Source organism: Protopterus annectens, chromosome 2.part2 (assembly GCF_019279795.1).
Source record: "Protopterus annectens isolate FY-2018-M chromosome 2.part2, PAN1.0, whole genome shotgun sequence".
NCBI lineage: Eukaryota > Metazoa > Chordata > Ceratodontiformes > Protopteridae > Protopterus > Protopterus annectens.
The window spans coordinates 436,600,772-436,612,923 of record NC_056730.1 but is presented as its reverse complement, the minus strand read 5'-3'; the positions used below and the strand labels follow the sequence as shown (position 1 = coordinate 436,612,923).

The following is a 12,152-nucleotide window of genomic DNA, read 5'->3' as shown; positions in this document are numbered from 1 at the left end:
TGTACAACATAGTGCATTAAAGTCAGGGATCTGCAGTCCTTTCCCTCATATGTGTACAACACAGTGCATTAAAGTCAGGGATCTGCAGTCCTTTCCCTCATATGTGTACAACACAGTGCATTAAAGTCAGGGATCTGCAGTCCTTTCCCTCATATGTGTACAACACAGTGCATTAAAGTCAGGGATCTGCAGTCCTTTCCCTCATATGTGTACAACACAGTGCATTAAAGTCAGGGATCTGCAGTCCTTTCCCTCATATGTGTACAACACAGTGCATTAAAGTCAGGGATCTGCAGTCCTTTCCCTCATACGTGTTCAACACAGTGCATTAAAGTCAGGGATCTGCAGTCCTTTCCCTCATACGTGTACAACACAGTGCATTAAAGTCAGGGATCTGCAGTCCTTTCCCTCATACGTGTACAACACAGTGCATTAAAGTCAGGGATCTGCAGTCCTTTCCCTCATATGTGTACAACACAGTGCATTAAAGTCAGGGATCTGCAGTCCTTCCCCTCATATGTGTACAACACAGTGCATTAAAGTCAGGGATCTGCAGTCCTTTCCCTCATATGTGTACAACACAGTGCATTAAAGTCAGGGATCTGCAGTCCTTTCCCTCATATGTGTACAACACAGTGCATTAAAGTCAGGGATCTGCAGTCCTTTCCCTCATATGTGTACAACACAGTGCATTAAAGTCAGGGATCTGCAGTCCTTTCCCTCATATGTGTACAACACAGTGCATTAAAGTCAGGGATCTGCAGTCCTTTCCCTCATTTGTGTACAACACAGTGCATTAAAGTCAGGGATCTGCAGTCCTTTCCCTCATATGTGTACAACACAGTGCATTAAAGTCAGGGATCTGCAGTCCTTTCCCTCATACGTGTACAACACAGTGCATTAAAGTCAGGGATCTGCAGTCCTTTCCCTCATATGTGTACAACGCAGTGCATTAAAGTCAGGGATCTGCAGTCCTTTCCCTCATATGTGTACAACACAGTGCATTAAAGTCAGGGATCTGCAGTCCTTTCCCTCATATGTGTACAACACAGTGCATTAAAGTCAGGGATCTGCAGTCCTTTCCCTCATATGTGTACAACACAGTGCATTAAAGTCAGGGATCTGCAGTCCTTTCCCTCATACGTGTACAACACAGTGCATTAAAGTCAGGGATCTGCAGTCCTTTCCCTCATATGTGTACAACACAGTACATTAAAGTCAGGGATCTGCAGTCCTTTCCCTCATACGTGTAGAACACAGTGCATTAAAGTCAGGGATCTGCAGTCCTTTCCCTCATATGTGTACAACACAGTGCATTAAAGTCAGGGATCTGCAGTCCTTTCCCTCATATGTGTACAACACAGTGCATTAAAGTCAGGGATCTGCAGTCCTTTCCCTCAAACGTGTACAACACAGTGCATTAAAGTCAGGGATCTGCAGTCCTTTCCCTCATATGTGTACAACACAGTGCATTAAAGTCAGGGATCTGCAGTCCTTTCCCTCATATGTGTACAACACAGTGCATTAAAGTCAGGGATCTGCAGTCCTTTCCCTCATATGTGTACAACACAGTGCATTAAAGTCAGGGATCTGCAGTCCTTTCCCTCATATGTGTACAACACAGTGCATTAAAGTCAGGGATCTGCAGTCCTTTCCCTCATATGTGTACAACACAGTGCATTAAAGTCAGGGATCTGCAGTCCTTTCCCTCATACGTGTACAACACAGTGCATTAAAGTCAGGGATCTGCAGTCCTTTCCCTCATACGTGTACAACACAGTGCATTAAAGTCAGGGATCTGCAGTCCTTTCCCTCATATGTGTACAACACAGAGCATTAAAGTCAGGGATCTGCAGTCCTTTCCCTCATACGTGTACAACACAGTGCATTAAAGTCAGGGATCTGCAGTCCTTTCCCTCATATGTGTACAACACAGTGCATTAAAGTCAGGGATCTGCAGTCCTTTCCCTCATATGTGTACAACACAGTGCATTAAAGTCAGGGATCTGCAGTCCTTTCCCTCATATGTGTACAACACAGTGCATTAAAGTCAGGGATCTGCAGTCCTTTCCCTCATATGTGTACAACACAGTGCATTAAAGTCAGGCAGTTTATTGTGAATGCCAAGTATGGAAATGTTTTACAGTGCTGCTAAAAAATGAAAATTACTCAGTCTGTGTCTATTCTTCATGCCTTCTTATTCCTGCATGGCCTGTCTTAAATGACAACATTTGTGGGGACAATCTGTGCCATTCCACATGCTCTTCTGCCCAGTACCTACACCTTTGGTTGGCAGCAGTTTATCACATTGTCTATTATACAAAACTAAGCTTAAACAATTACTCAGATGGAGAAACAGAAACTGGAGGTCAGTAACGCACAGGAATCAGTTCAGCTGCCTGCCTAGAATGACTATTGTACTGCACAAAGGATGCAAGTCTCTGACCACGCATTATGTATTGTTGGGTCACTTTTGTTACATGTTATTATATGCTATTAGAATGAGACTGAAATGTTTACCAACTGATAGGTATCAATGTACATCATTCCTACACAAAAAGCCCATGGCACCCCCTGTATGGCTCATTGACCACCCTATGCTCTTCATGGTATTAAGTACACACTTATATCAGCTGTGCCTCATCATTTGAAAAACAACCATTAGCTGCTTTACAAAATGAGTTTCCACACAATTTTTAATGAGTTTTTTAAATATTTTTTATTTAAACACACAATTTATAAATTAGAAGAACATCAATAGCATCTTAAAGCCACAAAAGCTGAAGGACTAATTATAATCCACCTGACTTTTTAATATTTTTATTCTTATGCTGTTCTTTTTCAGTAATAAAAAGAAGGCACTGCCTACTTCAGGAAATGGTAATTTTACTACAAAGGCACTGCTGGACATCAAGACACAAACACAACAATATTTGCAAATAACTTAAGAGTTAATACAGTACACAACATTCCCCAATAAAAATAGATAAAGCTTTACTTTTATAGCATTTCTTTATCATCTGAGGCAAGAAAAAATTTACTGACCTTTAAAGAAGGGTCATTTTCTACAAGTGGTTTTATAAATATGGCTGTTCCTTGCTTTCAAAAGGAAATTTAAATAGTCTGCATTAATTTTTTTAATTAATTCAATAAATTCTAGGCAGGTTCTGCTGGTAAATGGAAATCTTTACCTATAGCTCTAGCCCTCTTCACCAAGTGACAATGTTTCATCACACTGTTTTCTGGTAAAACCAGAACCTTGTGCTAGTCAGTGGACTTTTCCTGGCACTAAGTGTCAAATGCTTAAGCTACAAAATACAAAATATCTGGTCATATTCCACAGCGGTTAAGGCATGACAGTGTACTTTTTCTGGAATATCACCTCACTGCATAATGAGGAACAAGACAAAGGCAAGTGATATAAAAGGGCACTGTCAGCTCCTTTAGGATTGAAAGTGCTTTATTTGAATTATACTTTCCTACACAAAACAATGAGTTAAGTAGCAATACTAGTACTACCCGTCTCCTTTTAATGAAAACCAGTGCCCTATACTAATGGAGGCAACAAACCAGACAGTATAATACAGTTCTTGGTCTATGGTTAGTGTGCGCTTCCTAAACATAAAAACACAAGTCTTGCCACTTATGATGTTGAGTGTGCAAACTATAGTTACTTTAAGACTAGGCATTCCTAACATTTAGTAAGTATGCAGTAAAAATAGATCAAGGATATGAAACAAAAATGGGTTTGTTATCAGTATTTCACTACATGATCAAAGTCATATAAGGCAAAACGATGTATTTTTGATACTTTCTGCTACGAAGAATGATTGTGTTAGAAAAGGTCAGCTCTCTGTCAGAGGTAGATAAAGCCATGACTACAATAGTTATGGTGCTGCAAGAACTTGGCATACGAGGGTAGGTGTTAGCAGCCAGCCCTGGCCTGCTTACTGTAGGGGAGCTGGATGGTGGCCCAGTTGCCGCTATACCACTTGCAAACAAAAGCTTATAGGTGAAGACGTTACCATCACTAAAGGGTAATGGGGCTTAGCTTACCAGGTTAGTGAAGACTACCTGCTTAGCATGTGAGAAGTATGTTGGAGCACTCATATGCAGGAAAAGGCATAGTGTGCCATCGCAGTGACATGGGTGTCCAAGTCGGCCACCAAAGGGTGAGGTTATGGCATTAATTAGAAATGCTATCAGTGCCTTCTACTCCCTATGGTCAGCTCGTGCCTTTGCACCTGGGATTCCCTAGTGGTAGAGAAATTAACAGGTTCAAGACTGGAATGAGGGATTAGACTGTCAGCAAGCACAGAAGGAAAAATAACATATAAAACAATGGTGTAAGACATGAATAAACTATGAAAACCTCACTTAAACAGCATTCACCAATGGACAGCTTACCCATGATTCTTCAGTGCCATTGTTTTTTTTTGTTTTAGATAATGAAATGTCTATTCGTTATAAAACAGAGGTTACATTATTCAATGTGCAAAGTATATTTCCATTCGAAATAAAAACAGATTCTTTATTTTACAAAAGACCACATCATATTCATCTGCACATTTTAAATTATTAAGGGATGCATTACCTTAACCATAAGCAATATTTTGTTTAAAGCAATGAAATCAACAAAAGCAGTTATGAGAACTAGTAGGTCCTTTACTTAAATAGGACAGTGAGTAGTGGGTTGCCATTGAATATATTCTACATGTGGACTTACAGAAACTGACCCAAGAAGATATAAACAAACTAGTGAGTTGTTTGCGCACATATGCATGTATGCATTTGTTTGTGTTTGTGTGTGTGTGTTGGTGGTAAATACACAGAGCACTTTTAAGAATATTATTAGGTGAGACGAGATATCGCGCATGGGTTGAATAAGAGGGACACAAGATGAATGTAACTAGCTGCATACTTTAGCATCTTGGCAGGCTTCTGTCTTCATGTTTAGTTTTATATAAAGTAGTGTCATATAATGCAGCAGTTTCTAAAGTTATTAACCTTTCACCAAATGCAACAGAATGAACAATCCAACATTTCCCTGCTTGTTTAAAACAGTTTGACCACTCAACCTGCAATATGCATATTATCTTTTTCTAAATTGGTTAAGAAATGTTGAACTACACAAGTGCAGTATTAAACCAACAATAGTGGCACCCAAGGTTTTCTGCCTCTATTCTGCAGTGTACAAAGGCAGTTTGTACTATGGTAATAAATAGAAAAGCAAAATTAGCTATATGTCCATTCATAATTTAATGGTAACAATGATGTAAGCCAAAAAATTGCAGTGATTACCATATCTCTGAGCTAAGTAAATGTGTGTTTTATATTTAAAGCTTAAGACAAAGAAGGCAACCACACATGTTGGTGTCAAGAACATTACAGCTGCCTTCTGAGTGCAGTCTAGTGTAAGAGTACAGAACTGAATGTTTTAGGGCAGTGCATTGCTGAAATGTTTAAAAGAGCTTTGCTTCCAGACCAAAATAAAAATAAACATTAAGTTACAAATAAACACATAAGCAATATATACAGCCTCTATTTTACATGAACATCACAGAATCATAGCATGGTAAAGAAGTCAACATATAGCTTTTGGAGTTGTTCTAAATAAAAGTATACATAACAGCCAGTCTTTTATTTGGAGTTCTGTAGGTGTGAGCAAGAATTTAATCAGGAGTGAATCCTCTGAAAACAGATATATGTAGTTCTTCTGAAGAATCTAAGTTTATCAGTTTATCAGAATCCTTAGTCGAAAAAAGGATAAAAAAGTGTTTCACTTTTCAGGCATTACCCATTTTTCCCCCAATTTCAAATCCAGGATATTAAATTCCATCTCCAACTGAAATTCTTTGTCTAGGCATAGGACTTCAGAATATTGTTACCAGACAGTTTGCATCATAAAATTATTCAGATGTAAACAATATCTTCTTCTTCTCTAATGTCTTCAGTGTCAATATCCAATAAGAGCCTTATCTGTGACTGAGAGGTCTCTGTTTGGACAGGAAGGAATGCATCTCCCAATGGCATGTGCAGCAGCCTGATATCTGCAAAGAAATAAAGTCACAGTAAATGCCAACAAACCTGACATCTGTATGCAATAACTGCAGTCTTTAAGTGGTGATTTCTGGTACTACAACAGATCACGAAGTTCAAATGTTGTCAAGCTCAGATTTAATGGCAGCAAAATATATCAATAACTGAGATCTGTCTGTTTCAGTAGGATATTTTAATTATATTTAAATATACTGGTCAGGCAGACAGACAAGCATATCACAAAATATTTAATCGACTGGATATAAGAATGCAATAAAATGTATAGCTGAATATCACATGCCATATTCGAGTGTTAGTACAGATTTAATGATGTGGAATGTGATGCACAAGGGATGTAACAGCATCAGGATGCAATCTTAGTCAAAATCTCACTCTGAATCGCATCAATTTTCCCCACTGTCCTTCATATGTATACTTCTTCCTGGATGACACCTGACCATTGCATAACTAGATAAAAATATGTAACTTTCCCACCCTCTGGAGTACTTTTCTAAAGCTGTGAACTGTAAGTTGATGAAAAAAAAAGCGATTTAAATGGAAATGGTAAGATACGCGATCTTAGAAGAAAAGCAAAAATCAAAAAGGAAAGGAATGATTAAAAATCACTGCACCTTCAGAAACCTCTTATGAAAATCCATTGTTGTGGTGTAAACCACATCATTTATTTGCGCAATGCCTCTAAAGTGCTTTCCATAACCAATGAAACAAATCAAACTGCATCATGCAGGAGCTGTTAACATCAGGATTCATCCTGCCTTTTCATGTACCAGGCTTTTTTTTGTTTGTTCCTCTGCCAGACTTTCCCAGTGGCTCCAATAACTTCATTTAGATGTCCCAGTTGCTCCATGTGAAGCAAGGTCTACGTACCCCCAAGCTAAATTAGAATCCCATGAATAATTACTATCTAAATAGAGTGTCAGATCAGCCCAGTCCCCCTGTGGTGAGAATCGGGTGATAGAAAGTGGGCCAGCTTTCCGGATCCAACATAGAATCTTCTCCCAGTTGAAGCTCCTCCCTCTTTGTGGCAGATCTGTTGAGCTCCACTGTGCCGATTGCTGCAGTACCCCTGCTGCCACATGATGACTTTCCTAGCCAGTGCACTTGGATATGGACACTAAGTGCTCAGTTAATAGATGTGTGTAACACCTAGTGCTCCTTCTTGGTGTCACCCAAGCAGTGAGATACAGCCACCCTCTTCACCTGAAGTGGGTGAGTTAACATCAGCCACTAACTCCCTTCCTCTCCACCTGTCTCTTCCAACACCAACCTACTAACTGAAAGTAGGTCATCCAGGCCATAGTCAGAGTTTCTCATCCCTGTACTCCAGAGAGCCAGGGAGGACATGACAGACTACATGACGAAATAAGGAGAGCCATTTAGTGACAACCAAGCAAGGTTACCAATGCCTTCTTAGTCTTTCACTACCAAGTAACGTGATCCATGGATGCCAACACAGCATAAAGCATTGGTCTCATCTCCTGTTCATTTCTACACTGACAAGTGCTGAGGAAACCAAGATCCACTGGGCATCAGTTTTGAAATGAGCTCCTCAACTGCAGTGAAAGGCACCTGTAATTACCATCTCAGTTATATCATTATATCACAAGTCTAAGAAATAGGTAGCTCGCTGATTCAATTTTAAAAGAGGAAGCTCATTAGAAAGATTCAGCTTGGCTGAGTCAGGAATGTCATCTAAGTTAACTAATCCTATAATATTTAATCACACCTCTCATGTGTCTCTGTTAGAATTCTTCATCCATTTTAAATCTGCAGTCTTTAATACCATAGTGGATTTCCTGCTCGTGTTTTTTGAGATCTCTCATGCAGATCTTGATTTCTTTGCTTCAACTCCAGTGGTACAGGCAAATGAAGCCCCAGCTATAGCCTAGATGACCTGAGCTCAGTCAGCAACTTGAGAGACTGACTGTACTGGCAAGGAGGATGGATGTGCCTTTCCTGAGAGGAAGGACTGTGCTGATGTGGAGTGAATAACTTATCAAGCCTTTCTCAAAGCTGAGTACTGGTGTAATTGCGAGACAAGCAGGCATGACTGTTACAGTAACACAGGGAGGTATGTCCTCACAGGCCACTCCTCCTCATTGCCCACCCAGCCTCAAGGGTCATGTCAGCATACTGGTGGGGAGGGGCCAAGAGAAGCTGTGTTATAGGATAACGTGTGTGATGCTGCTGGATGCTGGCTTCACTCTGTTTCCACTCCAACATAGCAAAACTGCCCCAATGACTTCAGCCAAGGGTTAACACTGGTAGAAAGCTGCTCTCCCAATTTCCTTCCTACCCAAGCAGATCCACTCTTATGGTCCTACCAGAAGTGGCAGCTGGACAGTTGAAGGCCAGCTGGGAGAATGTCCAGGATGCCAAAGCAGTTTTTTTATCTTTGCTAAAGACATAAAACTGATGAGGTTGAGATGAAAGCATCTAGCTGAACTTCTATGACAAACATGAAGCAACGAGGAAAGGGTGTATCCTAAGAAGAGTAACAAAAGTTGGCCACATATTGGGAAGTCCTATTACTTAGTGAATTCCTCCTCAACAGGATACATTTTATAGTGTCACTTATCTAATTAACAGCTTGATTAATGATATAATTTCCAAGTCCCCATAAGCATACTCCCAATCACAAAATGCAGGAAAAAAGAAATGTCTGATGACTAATTTAACTTCTCAAATCTATGCTGGGTACCCAGTAATGTCTACAAACTCCTTACTATGTGGACAACCAATAATGGCTACATACTCATTCAATTACAGTGGCAATGAGGGACACAGACTGGGGTACCACAGTGTTGAACCAACAACCACACGTGTTTTGGTAACTTTAAGGTGACACCATATTTCCAGAGAACTGCAAACCCAGTCACATGGCTAACCTGTAACAGAAGTGAGTGGAGATCTGCAACAGTAGCCCATCGAGACTTACTGTATGTCTTGATACTGTACTGCACATGGAGTTGTAGACAGCTATTACCAGTCCGCTATGCATATTGCTAACATCAAACAATGTAATCTCAGAGATGGCAAACCAAGTACAGGTTGCAGGGTGTGTGTGTGTGTGTGTGTGTGTGTGTGTGTGTGTGTATATATATATATATATATATATATATATATATATATATATATATATAAATATATGGGTCTACGTTGTTTTATTGAAAATACTGTTCATCGAACCGTACTTCCGATAACTGACTTCCGAGAAAGTGCATTATATCGAAAATGCACGTTTGGGGAAAAATAAAAATAAAAACAAAATAAAAAAAACACACTAAACTACTTTAATATTCTCACTGCAAGATCGTACTACAGTGGGGAAAAGGGAATATTCCCTTATCCCCACTGTACCACAATCTCAACAGGAGTTTGCTTAGTTGTACATCAACACTACACGTTGATGTACAACTAACGTTACACATTTTCTTTAGCGAAAGTGCATTTTTGATAAAATGCACTTTTGCTAAAGTGGGTCCGAGAAAGTACGGTTCTATGTAACAACTAGGACCTATATATATATATATATATATATATATATATATATATATATATATATATATATATATATATATTTATACATACATATATATATATATATATATATATATATATATATATAATATATATATATAAATATATATAGATACATACACACACACACAAACACTCACTCAAAAAAGATTATGTTAAACAACCATCTGCATGTTATACAATGATGAAGTCCTGACTGTGACCTAGACCACCTGTGCTTGATTATCAGCAGAGGTAATGGAGGGACTTGACAAGGAGAATTGATTTTTTTTTTCTTTTAATTATTAACCAGGTAATTCCAATGTGCACATATACCTTTTCAGGAGAGAGGCTGGAGTACTTTCCAGTAAAGTTGCACAGTACACAAATGGAGGTGGATGGAATCCAGCCCTCTTCTGAAATATGATGAGTATTTTCTGTGAAACATTGTTCCTATATGAATACATGTAGCTCTGTTTCACAATGTTCTTGCTTTCTTATCATCTCATCTGTACATAATTTACATTTGAATTCTCAAATCCTATTCAAATACTAATGTAACTGTGCATCTGCATTGGTACTGGACATAAAATAAGTACTACTGAAAGTAAACGGTTGCCATTTTCTAACAATAACAAAATGAACTGCTTAGAAGACAAAGATGGTAGTAGAAATTATTATATTCAAGAATGGTGAAAGGAAACAGCAAACAACTGGAGGATTGTAAGTTCTCTACTATGGCTTGGAGACATTTCTGCTGTTTGGAGCACTGGAGGTTCCTAAATGCTAATGGTCTTACAGATGCTGGACTAGGGGATGGTTTCACTCACCTAGGGTCCAGTAGTTGTTGGGCAGTTTTAATCTAACATGGGGCACCACAGCAGTGGATATAGCAAAGCTAGTAGGCATGGTACATTTGATTTTGGCAACATATTTGGCACAAGTACACCAATGACTTCCGGGAATGTTTAAGGTTGCAGGGAACAGCAGACATTATCACATGGTTGGAAAGCTAAGTGACTGACCAGGAAAAGTTCAGGGCAATCTGTCTTGAGAAAACAGCATCAAAAGTGGAATACTATGATGTAAACTACAAGGGTCTGTGCTGTTTATTGAATATATCTGCGCCTGACTGAATTGACATTGTGACTGGTCAAGATCAACAAAATCAGCGATAACACCAGCACTTTGGTCATGATTACAGATTACTCATTCTTTAATAGTACTGATATATGAACTTGCACTTGTTACATTTGCATGATAAAAATTACTATAACTATTTGAAATGTTGGGGCCTGCTACAGCAAGTCCTAAAACAAGGAGATTGAATGAACAAAAAAATAGACTGACTACTAAGTGTGACATGGCTGTTTTTCGGGATATTCCCTTTTTTCCAAGGCATGGTTATTTTAGAGTTAGTATATATAAGCTGGGTGGTGATACTTGTTCAGTTTATCACTCTCAGTCAAACTGGCTGCTACACATTTACCATTGTGGAAATGTATACACTACACTATATCCATACATATTCATTAGACTATGTTATTACTGTAAGCAGGCTGAGCACATAGCCAGCCTTAGGCATAGGCCAACTAGGCAGCCACCTACTGCACCACTCTAGCAGGGGCACTTTTCCCGTATTTATTTGGTGCAGTTAGACCAGGATGGGGACACCGAGTAGTGTGGTGGGGGGTGCTGTGAAGCCCTTTTACCTAGGGCACCAGTTGACCTAAGGCCACTCCTGGCTGAGCATGACCTTGTACCTGACCTGGCTGATATTTGTTAATTAACCACAATTTATCCTCACATGACCTAGCTAATGTGTGCTAATTAATCACGATTCAACTATGTTTATTACTATATTAATTTCTATCCAGTTAAGAGCTAAGAAAGTGTTCAAGTTTGGTAGTCTACAGCATAAAAAACATATCTAGACTTTAACTAAAAGTTAGTTCCAACAAAAAAAAAAGAAAATGAATGCAATCTGGCTGTCTATCCTTAAGGCTTAAGAGTAGAAGTTGTTATCAGCCTCTTCTTGTCCTGCTTGGATTGATTTCCCACAACTTGTTAATCAGTATAATTCTTCTTTATTTGCATATTACAATGGTTTGTTGCTTTAGTGATGGCAGCTTTTATATCTTCATTATTCTTCCAAAATACCTAAATTTGTGCTACCTATAAATTTCCAGATGCGCTGTTCCATTCTCTCAATCTGATTCCCTGAAATCCACAGCCCTCACTTTTCCTGCTAAGTTGACTATAACCCTATTTGGTAATTTTTGATTACCAAACAGCTGAACATTTCCAGATCTTAGATCACCGTTCTTAACATTTGAGATCAGCAAGCCCAAAGCCTCTTTCTTGGAGAGGTTCCACTGGTGACCATCACTGTTACACAACTCATTGTGCTTAACAGGCAACGCTCCAATAATCCTAGGCCATGAAAAGACATTTCCTCAAAGTGTGCCCCCAGTGATTCTTTTCAAATTTTTGATATGAAGATAAACAGACATGCTTCACTGCTTTTATGTGTGATGTTACACAGAGGAATTAAAGGTACCCGCAATTTGCTA

The 12,152-nt window shown here is 39.0% G+C and overlaps 1 protein-coding gene across 4 annotated transcripts in view; it reads right to left on the bottom strand.

The window, feature by feature from the left end:
- Positions 1-2,699: 2,699 nt before the first annotated feature.
- Positions 2,700-12,152, bottom strand: part of ARHGEF28 (Rho guanine nucleotide exchange factor 28) — a 3,217,901-nt gene continuing 3,208,448 nt past the window's right edge. For all 4 annotated transcript variants that reach the window (XM_044063941.1, XM_044063943.1, XM_044063942.1 and 1 more), the window contains one exon: positions 2,700-6,050. In XM_044063941.1, coding sequence (XP_043919876.1) covers positions 5,914-6,050 — 137 coding nt within the window. In that variant the 3' untranslated portion in view covers positions 2,700-5,913. The remainder of the gene's footprint in view (positions 6,051-12,152) is intronic.